Consider the following 20,159-nt stretch of genomic DNA (forward strand, 5'->3'; position numbering starts at 1 on the left):
TTCTTATGTCGAAGTGTGAGCCGAGTGTAGCGCGAATGCATTATATGTGGCTGACAATGAAACGCATGTGGAGCATCATAAGGCGCGCGTAAAGCGCGCATTGCGATGCGGCCGCGCTGAGCTGTAGATAAAATCAAAATGCGTCTCACGTGGTCACTTCATCAGAGAAGAGAGCCACTGCCAACGGGAGCGTGGAACACAGAGCATCCCACCTTCCCTCTGCTGGGAGCGGCAGGTTACTCGCATTCGTGGCTTCCACGAATGCGAGTAACCTGCCGTAACCGCAACATTTGCGGGGAAGTTATATATTGTTTGGATCGCACCGCTGGTACGATCTGTTGGGAACTCGGCGCTGACGCCCGTGGTTGTACCTGGGTCGCAAGCCCCAAGGGTAGCGTTGGCCTGGCGGCCGGGGGTACAACTGGAAGCATCCGAAGGTCCCGGCAAAGCATGAGTCGACTGGTAACAACGAAACAACTTGTTTATTTTAACATCGCAAAGAGTTGGCGGTCAGGTTTGACCGAAGTAGAGAGACGGGAGAGCACTTCACTCAACAGAAGAAATCGGAGCCCTCCTTTTGGCGTCCGGGGGCAGCTGTTTTTATACTCTCGCAGTTGAGGGCAAGAAGGAACCCCTCAAAAGACGAGCACGTGAATGTACAATGGGCTAATGGTGACGCACACTGTCGTAGCGCTGCCGTAGCACCATGTCGAGCACAATCTCGTAGCACCCTGTCGTAGCGCTGCCGGTCGGGCACAATGACTGTAATGAGAGGATGATCCCTGCTTTCGCATCGCCTGGTTCGGGCACAATGACTGGAATGAGAGGGTGATCCTTTGCGGTCGCATCGCCGCAGTCGCGCCTGGAAACACCTGCCGATGAGCGTTGCGGCGACGACGATCGGGCCAAAATGTCTGCCGCCCCGCCGCAGTCGCGCCGGCAAAACCACGTGTCGCAGGCGAAACGCAACAGACCGCCCCGCCGGGGGAAGGAGATCCCGATGGACAGGGGACTGCATCCGCTGTCCGGAGGGATGTCGCTCGATGATGCTCATAACCGAAGTCGGGCGTCCCTCGACGTTTCTTGAGCGCAGCGCACAGAGAAGGCCTCGTTCTCTCGTTCAGGTTCGCACGGGACACTGCAAAGTGACTTCGGGAGAGTTCACATTTTTGTTCTCGTTCCCGGCAAGCGTTAGAACTACGCTGAAACTCAACCGCTCAGTCAGCAAGCACGGCACAACCCTCACTAAGCCCTGCCAGGCTCTTTCCCCTTTTTATACCACTGCCTAGTTCCTTACAGTAGTCTAGCATCACTCAGAACGCGTCCACAAATTGAAAAATTGCACTAGAAAGCATATCATCACTTTGAAACACTAAACAAAAGCAATATGTTAAAAAAAATCCTGCCTCAGGAAGAAAAACATCAGTAACAAACAATTTTGAGGCTGATTCCTACGTTAGGGGCTTCGACTTAAGCCATCGGCGTTACCGTTGAGACTCCCCTTTTTGTAACGCACCTCAAAGGAATATTGTTGTAAAGCGAGGCTCCAGCGCAGGAGGCGGCCATTTTTGGGAGAGATGGTCTGCAGCCATTGGAGAGGGCAGTGATCCGTCTCAATGATAAACCTCGAGCCGGCTAGATAGCATGACAATTTCTGAACGGCCCACACGAGACACGCACACTCTTTCTCGGTGGCGCTATACGCCTGCTCACGACTGGACAGCTTACGACTAGCATACAGGACGGGGTGTTCTACTTCTCCATTTTCCCGTTGGCACAGTACAACGCCCATGCCTCGCTCACTAGCATCGCACTGAACAACGAACCCTTTTGTATAGTCTGGCGATCGTAGCACAGGCTGGTTTGTTAGGGCACTCTTTAGGGCGCTAAAAGCTCTTTCCTTTGTCTCGTCCCAGACGACTGTTTGAGGCTCTGTTTTTCTTAGAGCATCCGTCAGGGGAGCCGCGATATCAGAGTACCTAGGGATGTACCTCTGATAGTAGCCGGCGACACCCAAGAACGACCGAATATCGGTCTTGGTGCGCGGTTGCGGAAAGTCTCGCACAGCGGCCACTTTTATTTCAGAGGGGCGGCGACGACCCTGACCAATCACGTGACCGAGGTAGACAACCTCGGCCTGTGCTAACTGGCACTTAGGAGCCTAGACTGTCAAGCCCGCTTCGCGCAGGCGGGTTAGCACTGCCCGCAAGTGTGCCATATGCTCAGACCAGGATGCGGAGAATATCGCTACGTCGTCTAGATACGGTAAAGCGAATTCTTGCTGTCCCCGCAACACTTTATCCATGAGACTTGAAAAACAGTATGGCGCGTTCTTCAAACCAAAACTCAACACTTTAGGACGGAATGTTCCCATTGGTGAAATGAACGCCGCATACCTACTAGCCTCTTCTGTAAGTGGAACCTGCCAATAACCCCTGACAAGATCTAGGGTGGAAATAAACTGAGCGCTACTAACTTTCTCAAGGCGCTCCTCGATGTTAGGGATCGGATAAATTTGATCCTTAGTGATGGAATTAAGCCTGCGGTAGTCGACGCAAGGACGAGGTTCCTTGCCCGGTACCTCAACTAAAATCAAAGGGGAGGTATAATCACTCTCACCTGCCTCAATAACACCGAGCTGTAGCATTTTCTTTACCTCAGCCTCCATAATATCGCTCTGGCGGGGTGACACCCGATACGCCTTGGATCGTACTGGCTCTGTGGAGGTAAGTTCTATATCATGAGTAAGTACAGAAGTCCTACCAGGCCTCTCAGAGAACAGACCTTGAAACTCTTGTAATAGCTGGTGTAGTTCGGTTTTCTGCTCGGGCGACAGCGGTGCTTTACTGATAAGGTCACTAATGACTTGACCGGTGTCTTCCCTGTTCGTCACTGAGCCTAGTCCCGGAAGCTCGACCGGAAGCTCTTCAGGAACGTTTACCATCATGCACACCACTGCTTCCCTTTGTCTATAAGGTTTGAGCAGATTACAGTGGTAAACTTGCTGTGCTTTCCGCTTTCCTGGCAGACTTACCACGTAGTTAACGTCCGACAGTTTCTGAACAATTCGTGCTGGGCCCTCCCACTGCACGTCTAGTTTGTTGTTTAGCGATGTGCGCAATATCATGACCTCATCGCCAACCTCAAAACGACGGGCCCTGGCTGTCCGATCATAATAAACCTTGGCCCTCTGCTGGGCCTTTGTCATTGCTTCACCTGACAACTCCTGTGCCCTTCTTAAGCGTTCGAGGAGCTTAAGCACGTACTCCACCACGACTGGGTCGTCGCCCCTACCTTCCCACGATTCTCGAAGCATGCGAAGCGGAGATCGAAGCGAGCGACCGTACACCAGTTCCGCTGGCGAAAACCCCGTAGCCGCATGCGGCGCGGTCCTTAAAGCAAACATCACCCCAGGCAGACACAGCTCCCAGTCAGTTCGATGTTCAAAACACAACGCTCTCAACACGCGCTTCATGACGGAGTGGAGCTTCTCAACGGAATTCGACTGTGGGTGGTACACTGAGCTGTGTAACAGCTTTACCCCACACCTTTCGAGAAAAGTTGTCGTCAAAGCGCTAGTAAACACTGTGCCCTGATCTGATAGGATTTCCGCAGGGAAACCAACTCGCGCAAATATGGACAGTAGTGCATTAACTATCTCAACTGAGCTGAGTTCTTTAAGCGGCACTGCTTCAGGGAACTTTGTCGCTGGGCAGATCACAGTCAAAATGTGTCTGTACCCCGTGGCTGTTACCGGCAGAGGTCCCACAGTATCAATAACGAGCCGTCTAAAAGGCTCCGTAATGATAGGTACCAATTTCAACGGCGCCCTCGATTTGTCCCCTGGTTTGCCCACCCGCTGACAAGTGTCACATGTCCTCACGAAATGGTCTGCGTCCCGAAAACACCCTGGCCAATAGTACTCTTGCAAGAGACGGTCCTTAGTTTTCTTAACTCCAAGGTGTCCGGACCACGAACCCCCGTGTGACAAGCGCAACAGATCCTGACGATAGCATTGAGGCACGATCAGCTGATCGAACTCCACTCCTCTGCGGTCTAGATACTTCCGGTACAGGACTCCACCTCTTTCCACAAAACGCGCAGTTTTCCTGGCGATACCTTCTTTGACATTGCAGCGCACGTTTTCCAGGCTGCCATCCTTTTTTTGCTCGGCTATCAAAGCCGTCCGGCTGACTTTTAGCAACCTATCAAGTCCGTCTGACGTAGGCGCGATGAGCAAATCAGTAGATAGCTCTTCTAACTTTCCCGCGTCAGGCGTTTCCTCTCCAGTATCTGGCGCCTTTAACGTTACAGACTCAAGTTTATTCAGTTCGGGCGTGCTCGGAATATCAGCTTGCTGCGCCTCTGACCCTTTTTCGTTGTTTGATAACGTCGGCCCCGCAACTACCGCCTTTGCAGCGAGCTCCCGAACCTTCGATCTGGTTAAGGCCTGAACACTAGCTTCACCAAACAAAAGCCCCTTCTCGCGCAGGAGGTGATCGGACCTGTTTGAAAATAGGTACGGGTACTGGGGGGGGCAGCATAGATGACACTGCCGCCTCCGTCTCAAGCGCTCCGAAAGGTCCTTCAATAAGCACTTTTGCTACCGGCAGACACACGCTATGAGCTTCCACGGCTTGCTTGATCCATGCGCACTCGCCCGTGAACATATGGGGTTCTACGTAAGACGGGTGAACTACATCCATCGTAGCTGCGGAATCGCGAAGCACTCGGCACTCTTTCCCGTTCACGAGGAGGTCTCGCATGTAAGGCTCGAGAAGCTTCATGTTCTCGTCAGTGCTGCCTATTGAAAAAAACACAACTTTTGGTGTTGTTTCCGGACACTGCGCCGAAAAGTGACCCGGCTTCTGGCACGTATAACAAACGCGCGCTTGCCTCATCTCGAACCGCTTTCTGCGTTCGGCTTCGGCTGCTGCCGTCTCCTTAGGTTCGGACGCACTGCTTCCACTCGCATCCGCACTACGCGTGTTCCCCTTTGCTCTCATGGGTGTGAACTTCGGCCTCTCAAACTTCGAGCCAAATTCACCCTTTTGACCGTCCTTAGCTCCGCGAGCCCGACGCGTCACAAACTCCTCGGCTAGCTCAGCGGCTTTAGCCACCGTACAAACGTCTGGCCTATCCAAGACCCAGTATCGCACGTTCTCCGGTAACCGACTATAAAACTGTTCTAGCCCGAAACACTGCAGAACTTTATCGTGGTCACCAAACGCTTTCTCTTCTTTGAGCCACTCCTGCATGTTCGACATAAGCCTATACGCAAACTCTGTATATGACTCACTTCTGCCTTTCTCATTTTCCCGAAACTTCCGACGGAACGCCTCCGCAGACAGCCGGTACTTTTTTAGCAGACTCGATTTTACTTTGTCGAAATCCTCTGCTTCCTCTCTATCCAAGCGAGCGACTACGTCGGCCGCCTCGCCGGGTAACAAAGTGAGCAAGCGCTGTGGCCACGTTTCCCGAGAGAACCCCTGCTTCTCGCACGTTCGCTCAAAGTTAACCAGGAACAAACCAATGTCCTCTCCAAGCTTAAACGGCCGCATCAGGTCAGTCATTTTGAACAATACTCGTTCTCCTGCACCGTGTGCCTGACTTCCATTACGAGCGCGTTCCATCTCTACCTCGAGACGCTTCATTTCCAAAGCGTGTTCGCGCTCTTCTTTTTTCTCTTGTTGCTCTCGCTCTTTCTGTTCTTTACGTTCACGCTCTTCTTTTTCTTTCTGTTCTTTAAGTTCACGCTCTTCTTTTTCTTTCTGTTCTTTAAGTTCGCGCTCCTGTCTCTCTTCTTGCTCTTTAAGTTCGCGCTCCTGTTTCTCTTTTTGCTCTTTAAGTTCGCGCTCCTGTCTTTTTGACCTCTCCTCAATAGTCTCAAGGCATTCCGACAGCTCGTCATCCTCAGCCTCTAACTCAAGAATAGCCTTTAGCAGTTCAGGTTTTCTTAGTTTGTCTGAGACATCCAGACCCAACTCTCTTGCAAGCTCCAACAATTTCGGTTTGCGCAACGACTTCAAATCCATGGCTGCTCTGAATGCTGCTTTCTCTACTGCTTACTATTGTCTTGCCGCAAACTAACCCGGCAGCAACGACAACCACAATTACCAGCTCTGTTTCTGACACTAACAAAAAGCCTGGCAAAGCTCAGAAGAAGAAAGTCCCGCACTCACCAAACCTCGCAGCCAAGAGTCCAGCGCAGTCGTTCCGCTGCAGGCAACCAGTCATCACACAGGGCTCGTTGCACTGCTCCCGGATCGTCGATGAGCTGCTCAGCATACAGTCAACTGCATCTCTTCGCTGCTGGCCTCCGTTGTCGCGATCCCACCGCTGCCACCAGTTGTTTGGATCGCACCGCTGGTACGATCTGTTGGGAACTCGGCGCTGACGCCCGTGGTTGTACCTGGGTCGCAAGCCCCAAGGGTAGCGTTGGCCTGGCGGCCGGGGGTACAACTGGAAGCATCCGAAGGTCCCGGCAAAGCATGAGTCGACTGGTAACAACGAAACAACTTGTTTATTTTAACATCGCAAAGAGTTGGCGGTCAGGTATGACCGAAGTAGAGAGACGGGAGAGCACTTCACTCAACAGAAGAAATCGGAGCCCTCCTTTTGGCGTCCGGGGGCAGCTGTTTTTATACTCTCGCAGTTGAGGTCAAGAAGGAACCCCTCAAAAGACGAGCACGTGAATGTACAATGGGCTAATGGTGACGCACACTGTCGTAGCGCTGCCGTAGCACCATGTCGAGCACAATCTCGTAGCACCCTGTCGTAGCGCTGCCGGTCGGGCACAATGACTGTAATGAGAGGATGATCCCTGCTTTCGCATCGCCTGGTTCGGGCACAATGACTGGAATGAGAGGGTGATCCTTTGCGGTCGCATCGCCGCAGTCGCGCCTGGAAACACCTGCCGATGAGCGTTGCGGCGACGACGATCGGGCCAAAATGTCTGCCGCCCCGCCGCAGTCGCGCCGGCAAAACCACGTGTCGCAGGCGAAACGCAACAATATACATAACTTCGCATGCTCTCGAGAAGAACGCGTTGAAAGGTGACACTCACCTTGGCAACGTGCCCTACGTGAATACTTCACATCCCGATGTCTTGGTGCGAAAGAAATACAGAAAGAAAGAAATGACACCGTTTATTTTTCTCCTGCTTCGTGCCGCCTGTGCTGTGAGGATGGCTTGCTTGATATTGAACCCTTTATAGTGTAGCACTGCGCTCCTAACAGAAAAAAAAAAATATGAGGGCAAAGTTTGAGTGGAAAGGGGCAGTGCTTATCGACACTGTTGGCATCGACACTGGTTCATTGACACTGCTGCGAGCGAACGCGGTCAGCGAGGGTGCTCACCGCGCTCGCTCGCGGAGCGGCCAAGCGTTAAAAGAAGCAAAAGTAACAAACTGCAGCAGGACTGATAGTTGGGCGAGTTGGTACGAATTCATAGTAAAATATTATTGCGCGCACAATTGACAAGGACACAGTGAAGGGGGAGCGCTCGTGTGTCCCCCTTCACTGTGTCCTTGTCAATTGTGCGCGCAAAAATATTTTACTATGAAAAACGCAAAAGTAAAGCGATTAGGCGAAGGATGCGCACTACACCCACGCACAAGAAGAGAGAGAATGAAAGGGGAATTCCCCGGACGAGAGCATGTAGTGGGCGTCGGAGAAAAAAAGAAAGAAACAGTGGGAAAGCAGCCGATCCGATTTGGGAGCTATATGCAACTACCTGCTGCAAATATACAGGTCTATATATAAGATTTGGCATCTGTATACAGCGAAGCTTTGTGTTAGTTCATAAAGAGTCGAAACGCGAGTTGTGTTTATTGAATCTCCGCACAAAGTGACACGGAAGACTTCATTCGGGCATTGTATATATACAGAGGCTAATGCAATGCCTCCGCCACTGCCGCGGATGGATGGGTGGATGTTACGAGCGTCCCCTTTGGAACGGGGCAGTGGGTTGTGCCACCAAGCTCTTGCTGTTAGACGGTAATTATACTGTAATTATATGATACAGTATATACGCTATTATACGGTAATTATGCTATTATACTGCCTTATGTCCTACCTCGGTTAAACGAGAAAAAAAAAGAAAACACTATGAACTCCCACAACCAATTTTTCTGATCCCCTATTGCGAACTCTCCTTTTGTACGTCTCCGTTTTGTGTCGTTTCTTGGCTTTTCTTCCACCAATCCTCCAACCGCCTCTTACTAGTTCACCGGTGCGCGAAGGCGAGCGCCATCTGGTGGTGGTGCAAGAAAGCCAGCGGCGCTGACATGGCGCCCGTCCTCAATTGCGTTTGGTTGGCCTATTCCGCAAGAGAACGACCACGACGAAGCACCCACGGTCACGAAGACTCGGCGAAGGTCGCGAAGAAACGCTTCGCCTTTAGAAAACGTATAGAGGTGACGATGCGGGCAAGTGGCGCCGGGGGGAAATACACGTAGTAGGAGAGGCAGGGGGCGGAGGAGGCTGATATACCTACCTCTCCGCGCGAGCCAAAACATGCCGCCCCGGCCTTTCTCTCCCAATTTCCCGGCCCCTGTTCTCCGCGCGCGTTGCATTTCTCTTCGTCACACTCACGTGCCGGGCATCTGCTTCTGGCAGTGGTTTCGGAAGTTGCGCTCCTAGTGCGCCGCAGCGTCCTTCCGGACCTTGTCACGCGGAGCGGCAGCTCTCTTCGACCAGGGCACGCTCCACCTTTCGTCCCCCGGGCGTCGACGCCTCCCATTCATGCCGCACTCTCGCCCTTCGCTTCTCGGACGTTCGCGCGCGGATATAATATGCGCCGACGCGCGCACCTCCTCGCGTCTCCGCTGTCATGTTCCCCACTTTCTGGATTCTAGCCGTCTCGTTCACGCGGTTATAGAACTTGTGCTGCGCTACCTACTGTTAGCACGATCGCAGCAGCGCGCCCGAAAAGTGCCGATGCCGGGTCTTGTCTTCTTTTGCCACCGCTTGATCCTCCCTGTAGTTCTCCCTAAACAGATGCGAGGGTGAGAAAACGCGAATTCGGTGACAGGCGGGGGGGGGGGGGGGGGGGGGGGGGGCTGGTCACGGCTTCCAGCGTTGCAATCTATACTGTTCTTTGCACGTCGACACGTACGCTAATGGAACACAAACAACACTTGGTTGTTTGCGCCATGCGGAAACGAGAACGCATCAGGCGCAAACGGGATGGTTATGCAGAACCGCTCAAGCGCGTGTTTGTGCAGTGGACAAGATGGATGTTTTGGTAGGATCAATGGAGTCGCAGGGCAGACGTCTTCACCTCGAACCTTAATTATGAGCTTTTGTTTTTTAGTATACTATGTGACGGTTACAGAATGGGCGCCAAGGGAAGAGAAGTGCAGTCGATGACGGCAGAGAACAAGGGGGTGTGACGAACTTGCAAAATCTACAGGCCTATCATGGTGTCAGCTGGTGCAAGACAAGAATAATTGGAGATGAGTGGGACAGGCTTTCGTCTTGCCGTAGTGGACGTAAAATAGACATATGATGATGACGACGTCGACGATGATCCCGTGTGATTCATTGCATGCCTTCTGCGTCCAACCCTATGGCAGGCATTTTTTTTACTCTGCTTCTTCGCCTACGGGAAGTAAACTTGCATACAGTCGCTTGAATGTACTATTTGAGACGTTGCGTAAACGTCCTCAGCGCCGTCCCTACCATGTCTGGCCGACGAAGGGGATGTAATTTAAATGTAAGGGAAACTGAATACGAGCTTCGATGTTGGCGGTTTAATGCATACGCGCGATTATACCGGATTAACGGCATTATTCTGCACGCTGCTGAGCTTACGTGCAACGGTATTGCTCTGGTTCTTACACACGTCAGCTCGTCCACGCGCGAGTTAAGAACTAAAGGGATCCAGCTGTCTGCGTTAAATGAACCTGATAAACTGCAGCTGGCCGTTCATGCGGTTTTGTTTTGCGCTTTATTTTTTTAGGGAACTCCCGCGTGCAGCGAGCGCTCGCAATCGGCCATAACAAAGCTTATACTGCGCACGTACGCGCAGGGCGCACATAAAAAATAGAGGCCACGGAGGCTTCTCATAGGAGTGAATTCTCACCGCCGTCTCCTAAGAATGGGTGGTCTCGATGAAAGTATGCGGGAATGGTGCCGTGTTGTAGTTGTCGTTTCTGCTTTCCTTTTGCAGTATAGCGGTAGAAATTTTTGTCGACGTGCGAGACGGGTGGGGGGGGGGGGGGTCCGTGCAGTATATTACCTGTCTAATCACGACGATCCTGCGCAAGGGGTGGGGAATAAAAGAGGGAAACGTCGGAGACGGGATATAAAGGCGGGCGGTGCTCAGACCGTGGCCGGATATGTCAGTCTTTGATTTGCGAAATGCGCGCGTCAGCGAAGCTTGGACAATGTGTAACTGATATGAGTCGAGGCTCGTCCATAATCCGCAGGACTCCTCGTGACCCCGTTTCTTATCAAACTGTCGATAGCAACGGCATATTTATGTACGTCCCTCCTTCCTCTTTCTTTTTCTCCCCTTCTCTGTTCCAGAGAGCTTGGCTGACGGGCTGCACCAGAACTACACCATTGTGGCGGCAGGCGTCGTCGGAGAGGTGCGTATACAAATCACTGGCATTTCATTTGCGTTTAGCCTTTCTTCTTGTTCTACTGGCGCTCTTATGCGACACGCGTTGTTTTCAGAGGTCCCGAGGCTTCGATACCTTGTCGCGTCAACGAACCCGGCTATAATATCAGACTTACCTTTTGTTTCTTTCGCCGTGAAGTTGAATTGTTATTTCCTAAATAGTAACATACTAGGATACGGGCCAACGAAAGTACCTCAATGTACTATCATGGGACATCCTAGTGCAAATACCGATGTACAGTGCCACGCAAGTTCCGCAGGCTCATTAATTTTATTGAAAACAATTTTCAGTCTCTAGCGAAAATAAGCAGAGAATGAGCCCTAAGAAAATGAGTTCTTTGGAAATCTGCAGAGTGCAGAAAGCTTCACGAACTTGCCGCGAAAGAAAATAGCGGTATAGTTGCGAGAAAAACTTGTGCTTGCTCGGTGACAAAGTTTGACGTCACCACTGTTACGCTGTCTAAGAGTTCTATACCAATAGTGTTAGCGTGCTGCGTTCTACACGGCCTTCAAGTGTCCTTCTATCTTACTGCAATAACAGGAGAATTATGGAAGTTCTTTTCAAGTACGCAGCTCGTCAACAGTGAGAGTCTTTACTAGAATTTGCTTTCGAAATGGCGGCTGCGAGTAAACGCACAAGTTAACACGAACGCACTGGTGATTTAGGGCTCAATTTTCGGAACCATATGGGCTCGTAGACTCTTAAACACTATTTATTACTCGGAATTGCTCCGATGAATGAAGTTACGCATGTCCGTGTGTGTACGAGATTCACCGGTCTTTCCGACGACGAAACCGCTACGCGCTCGAGACTCTATGGCCTCAAATATCCGTTCGTTGCTTTTAGCCAACTGGCACGCCATTCAGTGACGAAACGTCCTCGCTGCCTCGCAAACACAAGGAATCCATGACCGTCCTCCGGAATAGCTTCTTATTGCCTCCTACTTTCTTTCTTCGCCACCTGTTGAACTTACGCTACATTCTATCTGCACTTGATGCGGCACCCTGCATTGAAAAGCTCTCATGGAAAATATAGCGTCTTGATGTAGTGAGCGTCAATACGCAGTCACATTTAAAAGTACAACGCACACGCGTACTACACACGATCATTTTGTTGCGTCTCAGGCAAATTTAATTTTAAAAAATGCCCTACTATACGAGGAATGTAGCGGACGAAGAAATAGAAAAAAAGAAGAGGACAGTGTCAGCCAAGTCTCGACGCTAAGGGAGACAAGGTCAACGTACAGGGTTGCTCAAATGATTCGACCCTTAAGTGTTGATTGTATGTCTCTTTTCTGTCTCTTTTTCATGTTTATTATTCACCTAATTGGTATCGTAATCGTATCATATTTCACGCGCAATTAAGATGAGATGAAGATCGGGTATGCCTGGCCGCACTACAACGTGGGAAATGCTGGTTGTATTCTTCAGAAGCCTCTGCAGCCACGTCTCTGTGTTGGCCGACTGTATTCCGCTATAGGGCCCCCAAACACTGCTCGACGTGCTCGGGCTCCTTGCGGAGACACACTACGAATGGCGCATTTGGGCGAGACGGGCCTCGCCAGCTTCGGCCGACTTCTTGGCATGGCCGGCGTGTCTGACGCTTGATTAACGCGCGTAGGCTCTCTGATTGGCCCGTCGGACGCGTGCAACCTCCACGCGTTTGCATTTCCTCTCACCAACGTCGACAGCTATCTTTCGACTCGCCGGCATGTCTCTGTTACGAATCCCTCTAGAGCAATTGTTAGTCAGGCGTTTTCAACGCGCGAGGCAGCGGCTGGCGAAGTCGGATTTGTCACGCCGGCGACGCCAGAATCGCCGAAGTTCTGCCCGCTGTGCAGTTCGGCGAATTGACTGTGGCCCGCAGCAGCGCGGCGATCAGCTGTTGCCGCAACGCATGCGCACAAGTGCGCGGCGAGTAGCTTTTTTTCCCCTTTAGTTTGCCGAAGGCGCAAACGCGGCACGCTCTCTTCAGTGCATCCGAACTGTAGGCCGGCATGCCGCCGGTCGTCCGAGCTAGCGTGCGTTGCACCTGGTCTAGCGGCTTCGGCGCGGCAGCGCCGACCGCGCCAAAGCACCTGACGCTAGACTGTAGGATTTTTGCCGGCGTAGCAGAACTACGCATAAGTACAACTTGTCCTTTATACCCTATGAGATACCGCGCCGCACTAAGGGTTGGTCGAGGCCAGCCACTGAGTAGACATCAGTGAGGCGGGCACACCGCTTTCGCTTCCACGCCCGCTCAAGGGTGGCAGCGCGCATGCGGACTTCGACGCGCTTTTCTGAGCCAGCTCTCCTTTGTCCCGAACTCTAGGGTGCCTCGATGCGCGAGACCTCCTTCCCGCCGTACGTGGCTCGCGTGCGGCGGCGGACACTTAGAGGCACCCAATCACGTGGATGGATGGACGAATGGATGCTTTGAGCGTCCCCTTCGAAATGGGGCGATGGGTTACGCCATCAAACACTTTTTCTTATTTTGCATAGTGTCTATACCTACCTTTCTTTTTAAACAGACAAAAAATTCCCACCATTAAATTTTCTGAATCCCTGTTGGTGTTAGATGGCACTTGCGCCGACATGGCTGACGGTGGCAGTGATAGAGAGACTCACATCCCACTTCGTTTACAGCTACTTACACTCGTTTTAAGCGCAAGGGTACATGTCCCGTCTTTGAATTCTGCGAGATTATGCGTGTCGCCTCGAGGGAAGCGAGCACCAGAGGAGGAAGGCGCCTGAAGGTGGGGGACAGATTGGCGCACCGGGGAAAGTACGGAGGAGCGCGCTGAGCGCGAGGCAAAGCAACTACACCTAGAGGAACGTCTAGGAGGGAGATTCTCTCAGTAGAAGACACCTCAACCGCGCTGCACCGGGGGAGAAGGGAATGAAAGTAGAAAAAGAGAGAGGGGTGGGCGTTGAGCGAAGCAGGGGAGCAGAACGGATGCGAAGCGGGGAGGAGGAGGGTAGGCGGCGGCGCGCTGGGTTGACCTGCTCTGGCAGTTGCGACGGGTTCTTTGTGCACTGTGGGCGTACCGGATTCGCCTCGTGGTCGAGAGGCCGAGCGGGAAAGACGGGGCAGCGCTGCAAGCTGCGGCAGTCTGAGCGCGAGTCGAGCGGCCCAGAAGTCGTCGCCAAGCGCCGGGCGCGAGCTGAACAAGTCTGGCAAAAGGTGCGGGCTTGGCGTGCCCGAAAGACTCCAGAAGAGGAAGGAGGAGGAGAAGAGGAAAATGAATACTGTGAATAGTACATTACCAAATTGCTTGAAATAATAAAGACTGTGCTTTTCCATACAGTGCCTCACCGTCTTTCCTAATGGAACTTTACACTTTATAAATATAAAACAAGAGACGTAAAATATACAAAATATGAAATAAGCCTTGACAAAACCGCCACGCTTACACACAATAAAAGCATTTTTAAATCATTCTACGCGCAATGCACAAAAAAGAGGTAATAGCACCCGTACGCTTGCGTGTAATACGCGTTCGCGAAGTGAAACGTCACTAACTTTTTTTTTATATCCTTAGTTGCTGACTTGGTACGTATTCTCGGTATGAAGAGGTACAATTTAATATGCTGCTGCTGCTGCTGCTGCTGCTGGTGGTGGTGGTGTTGCAGCAGGCAAGGTTAGCCTGGCATATATAGCCGGCAATAATTCCGCCTGAGCCTCCTGTGAGTTGAGGTCAGGGGTGTGTCGCCAGGCATTGAAGATCCCTGTGTCTCACATGAAGGCAATCAGCAGTCGTTGAGCTATCTTCCTGATATCCGTGGGCCCTCCGAGAAAAAGGACCTCTTCAAAGGTCCTGTGCGAAAGACTACTCTATTGCAGGCTGTCGACCATCGCTTTTCTTTCTGTGTTGAACTGCGGGCACAGCCAAATGAAATGTTTTATGTTGCCGACATCATCACAAAGGCACGGAGCGTGGATCAGTGTCATGTTCATATGACATCTACAAGTCCCCTAACTGACAGTTTTTTTTCTAGAAGTGGCTACAAGATACCTAGATCTCAGCTGCGCCCAATCCACCTGAAATCGAATAAGAAGACCTTGTCTTCAAAATGAAAATGAGCTGACGCCGGAGTTCACGTAGAAACAAGAGGCACATTTTAAATCGATGTCATTAGTCATCTAATTGCCTGTTAAGTACCAGAAAGTACGCTTGTAAGTTTACAAACAGTTTTCATGTGGAGCAGTTTGCGTCCCTCATAATACAACTGGAAGGTTGAGACGGAAAATGTCATCAGATAGTAATGATTCTGCAAATGCGGACAGGTAAACAAGCAAGTGAACAGAACACTACATTTCGAGCACTTATGTAATGAGCTCTCCTTTTCCATCTAGAAATAAATAAATAAATAAATAAACCAAATGAATTCCTTAAAGTTCGCTGCCCCTGGGGCCGGGTCGCAGACGCTCAGCCGTATGTGCCGCGAGTTCAGGCCGACGATTGCGGCAACTTTGTCCGCCTGGATTAAGTTGACGATCCAAGGGCCACATTAACGTAGTCCTGTTAATGCCGCGCCATTAGTTCAAGCGGCCATTCTCTACTGACGCCAGTCCTCCGTCTTTGCCCTCGATATACCTGCCTTTATTCTTTGTCTTCACTTGGAGGCGTTCCTTCTCAGCGGTCCGAAAGACCGCCAAGTCATATAATGACGGTCGTGTTTAGGGGGCGCGTTCATGCCCGCTTTGCGCCGCAAGCCTTCGCCGTCGTTCGTACACGTCGCAGAACATAGATTGTCGGGGAAGGTGCTCGAGCGAACGAGAACGAAATAAAGGAAACAGTGGTACTATAGCGAAGCACGAGAGGAGAGCAGCAGCGAAAGGCGGAGAGAATTGGAGCATCGTTCGAGTCTACCACGGGCCCGCTTCGGCCCCGGAGCTGGTCTTCTCCTCTGCTTCGCGCCCCGGAAACCGTGGGGGTCGTCGTGGTTCGAAGAGCAGCGCGCAAGATTACCGGCGCGATAAACGTAAATAATTACCGAAGCCCTCCGTGCATGGCGAGCAACAAGGGCTCGGCGAAGAGCGCCCTCTTTTACCGCGCCGTAACGCGGCTGCCACTCCCTTGTATGTGCGCGGAGCCGGCCGAGCTTCCGTACTCGGCAATCGATGCACTCTGTACAGGGAGCGGCTGGCACCACTCACCGGCACGGCGCGCGCACGCGCAGCGCCACCCGGCTGGGTTTCGGCCCTGGGCTCGCTTCTCTCTCTGCAGCTCACTTCATTCGGAGTGTCACGTATGCCGGTGTAATCGTGCCCCCGTGTTTCAGAAGAAGTGCTGTGGCGAAAGGAGGTGGGTTTCCAAGCAGTGCGATAAAGATGGGGGTAGGGGGGGAGGGGTTGTTGAAGGAGTAGAGACGATTATCACTTCAATCTGTTCGTCGCTGCTCCCCAATGAAAGGCATTGGCGCCACTCGAGTGACGTGGTGGTGGCTCTGAGTTGGCCGTGCCTGGGGCCGAATTCGCAAACATCTTTGCTCGTAAGCGTTCTTTAGCCGTGGTCTATTGCGCTGCCGCAAATATGTTCGTCATCACGATTGACTGGAATTCACGCTTACGTACAATTATAGCGCGAGCGCGTTTTGTAAATACGAGCCCTGTTCCGCTTGGCTGACGTTCGAGCAGACGTGACTATGGCATGTACAAGCCCGCAGTGCGCGAAGTTAGCTTATTTTATAAATTATTTATCTGCTCTTGAAGCCTGAGCCAGAGTATGTTTAGAGTACAACCCGTAGTCTAATTTAGCCATGCATTCTGCTTGGCACGGGCTAGTTTTAACAATAATTTGGAGGTTTTGCGTGCCAGAACTACTATCTGCTAATGAGGCACGCCGTAGTGGTGGACTCGCGATTAATTTTGTCGACCGTGGGCTCTTTGACGTGCATCCAATACGCGGTACACGGACGTCTTTGCATTCCGCCCCCATCGAAATTCGGCCGCCGCAGTTGGGATTTGATCCCGCTACTTCATGCTTAACAGCCTAACGCCGAAACCACTAAATCAACCACGACGGTATAGTTTTCACCAGCGAGAATATAAACATCCAGGCGCAGTTAAGGGCCTCGTATTTTCGCTATTGCACGAGCGGCTAGTGCGCTATGATAAACGTTCTGATCCTGCGATGCCCGCACTGCATTTCCTAGTGTCATTTGTGATCATCCTCATCTTCATCATACGAAACCGTCACAACTACACTTCATCGTAATATCAACTATAATATAACCTTTTTGCGTTTTCTCTATAATCCATATTGCGGTCATCGTGTGCCTTAACGTACGTTGCGTCTACTATTTCTGTTTGCATCACTTATTCCGCGATCTAAAGCGTTATTTCAAGTTTTTATTAGTATTTTTCTTTTTTTATCCTCTTTCTCTCCCATAGACTAATAGTGGCAAAATACGAGTGCCTTGGCATGATTCTAACACCTAGCCTTTAATTGTCATCCCACATTGAGAAAATAACGGCTAAAGCATCGCGCACTCTCGGATGTCTAAAACGTAACTTTCGCAGCGCTCCTTCCCTTTCCAGAAAGATAGCCTACCACACATCAGTGCAACCCCAGCTCGAATTCGCAGCTTCTATACGGTCGCCTCATCAGGCGTAGCTAATCCACCTTCCCGAGTCGATCCAAGACCGCGCTGCACGTTTCATTGCCAGAGATTATAGCCCATTTTTCGAGCGTGACTAACATCAAGTTGTCGTTGTCGCTTTCATCTTTGGAATCACGCAGGAATATAGCATTGCTTTGTATTCTGCACAAAGTCATGCATATTGTACGCCCATCTACTTTACCACTCGTTCGTCCCTCCCACACATCTAGAATAATCATCTGTTTCCAACGCATCTTCGGTCACACCAATGCATTCAACTTTTTGCGAATATGATTGCGCTGTGGAATAGTCTTCCTGATAAGATCGCTGACATTAACGACCCATTAACCTTCAGACAAAAAATCAGTGTAATATTTGGATAGTACTTAGCTAAAAACAAGTATCTGTTCCGTTGTGGCCAACACTGCGAATAAGCTATTATTCTATTTCGTTTTAAGAACTACGAGTGCCCGGGAAGCGACAGGATAGTAATTATTACACTGAAACCACATGCAATGGAGAATTCCTAGTGCGGCGAGAAAAGGCGACGATGGAAATTGCACTCAATATTTAAGAGGGATCAACAACATGCGAAGCGTCATTGATTGAATTACTTGTTCTTGGTGCTGAGGAAGCTACCGGGATTTGTGGAGAGCGATGGCAGGAGTAGCAGGCAGCTTACCCAGACTCCAATTATGTTTTGCCAGCATTGCGCTGGGAGATGGAAACGAAGCGATGAAAAGAGAAATGGAGAGAGAAACCGAAAATTAGCTAGGCATCCACATCGCGAATGGGCAATATTTTGTGATTCGAAAGCAGCCCTGCAGAGCTTGCGAGGTTTACGACGTGGCAATTATGAACAGCTGGCGTCTAAAACCAACGAAATTTGCCATTGAGCATCTGAACGAAGACATGATATAACCTTTCAGTGGCTGCCGGGACATTTTGGCATCGTTGGTAATCACCTCGCCCAGGCTGGAGCACCGACAGTCCTTATACCTTTATCGAAAATAGACGCTGCAAGAGAGCTTCGCAGTCTCGCTCGTATCATCACGTTAAGTTACTGGCGTACCACACAGAACTCTAACTGTCGTCGATACAGCCTTGACCCATCACTGAAACTGAAATCACCAGCAAACCTTTCACGACGTGACGCAACACTGCTGTGTCGGCTGTGGGTACAGGAGTAGCATTCTCTAACTCCTACGACTATCGTATTGGAATGGCGGACTCACCGATGTGCGCTAAGTGCAATTATGAAGAGACTATCAGTCATCTTCTGTGCCACTGTTCTCGCTTTGATAACCAACGTCAGACTCTCCAGTGTGCCTTGAATAGACTGGACGATAGGCCATTCACAGAAGCAGAGATTTTGGGAGCCTGGCCTCACAGTTCATTAGCCCAGAAAGCTATTCGAGTCTTTCTTCACTACCAGAAGGCAACAGACTTGAGTGCCTGACTGTAGACATCCTGCACCTAACTTAGTGCATGTTGAAGGTGCGATATAGGTTCATGTTTTCACTCACTCACTCTCTCTCTCTCTCTCTCTCTCTCTCTCTCTCTCTCTCTCCACACGTGTAGGGTAGCAAACTGGAATAATTCTGGTTGACGTCCCTGCCTATCCTTCCTTCCTTCTTTCTCTCTCTCATATAAAGTATACGAGTTGTTTGCATTCGAATGTGCAGCGTCGAGAAGGAGCGCCCTTTTAACGGTTTGCATTCGCTGTTCATAAAACGTGCCTTTTGGACGCTTGCGACCAGAGGCAGAGGGCAGATGGCGTAGCCTTCTTATTGTTTTAATGAAGTGCTCGTTCTTTTTCGCAAAGGGCTGCATACGATCCGGCATTGTGTCGAACAACGCAAGGATCTCTCTCTGCAAAGGTGTCAGGTGGTTTTTGCGCGCGCTAGCTGTTGATAATGATGAATTTAACTGAATTCTGGGGTTTCTCGGGCCGAAACCAAGATTTGGTTATGAGGCCTTTCGTAGTGGGGGACTCAGGATTAATTTTGACCACTTCGGGATCTTCAAGGTGCCCCAAATGACCGGGAGACGATTGTTTTTGCATTTCACCTCCATGAAATGCGGCTGCCGTGACTGGGATTTGATCCCGCGACCTCGTGCTTAGCAGCGCGAGACCATAGCCGCTAAGCCACCACGGCGGGTGTTGATAATGATGCCGTGACATGTAAAATGTATTTCATGGCCTCGACTGAAAACCGTCAACACACTGTTAAATTTTTGTCGCCTCGGAACTTACATCATGTCCCTCATCACCCATGGGCTCTAATTTAGACTGTTTTCGCGCCACTTTCGTGACCTCTCCATATAGGTAGTCCTTTCCTGTTGCACTGCCATATATTATATCAGCAACATTGAGCCTCTCAACCGCATGGATTCTCTAAATTTGTGGGTTTTCCCCCCTAATCGGTTATCTTCCTTCTGTGCTATGACAGCCCCGCGAATTATGAATAAACAGCAACAATAACAACAAGTAATGTTCGCGTCGCCGTCATAGTGAGCCTTAACCAACACGCATAAAACACGCACAGCGTTGCTAATCTCACTAAACCATTCACGCTGCGATGGAGAAAAAAAAGAAAGAAAAGAACCAGCTGGCCGTGACGCGAACTAAATCGCAGCCAAGGAAACGAGCAATCGTCTTCTGCAGCTCACGCGCGAGCGCCTCTGTATATACGAGATGGAGGGGAGGGGGGGACAAAGCAAAGGGAAATGGAATAATCCAGCTTCTCTTTTCCGCAACCGCTCCCAGGATGCGTCAGAGAGGGAGTAGAGAACTCTTATACCAAAATCAAGCAATAAATAAATAAATAAATAAATAAATAAATAAATAAATAAATAAGAGGAAGAAGGATAATGTTAGAGTGGCGCAACAGTAAATACCGAGACCCCAACGACAACCGCACGTACAGGGAAAGGAAAGTTGC

The 20,159-nt window shown here is 50.7% G+C and overlaps 1 protein-coding gene across 1 annotated transcript in view; it reads left to right on the top strand.

Moving 5' to 3' along the window:
• IA-2 (tyrosine phosphatase IA-2) overlaps positions 1-20,159 on the top strand; it is a 700,681-nt gene that overhangs the window by 313,082 nt on the left and 367,440 nt on the right. Inside the window, exon 13 of the mRNA XM_075682014.1 lies at positions 10,533-10,594. Coding sequence (XP_075538129.1) covers positions 10,533-10,594 — 62 coding nt within the window. The remainder of the gene's footprint in view (positions 1-10,532; positions 10,595-20,159) is intronic.

The sequence above is a fragment of the Dermacentor variabilis genome, chromosome 2 (genome assembly GCF_050947875.1).
Source record: "Dermacentor variabilis isolate Ectoservices chromosome 2, ASM5094787v1, whole genome shotgun sequence".
In the NCBI taxonomy this organism is placed as follows: domain Eukaryota; kingdom Metazoa; phylum Arthropoda; class Arachnida; order Ixodida; family Ixodidae; genus Dermacentor; species Dermacentor variabilis.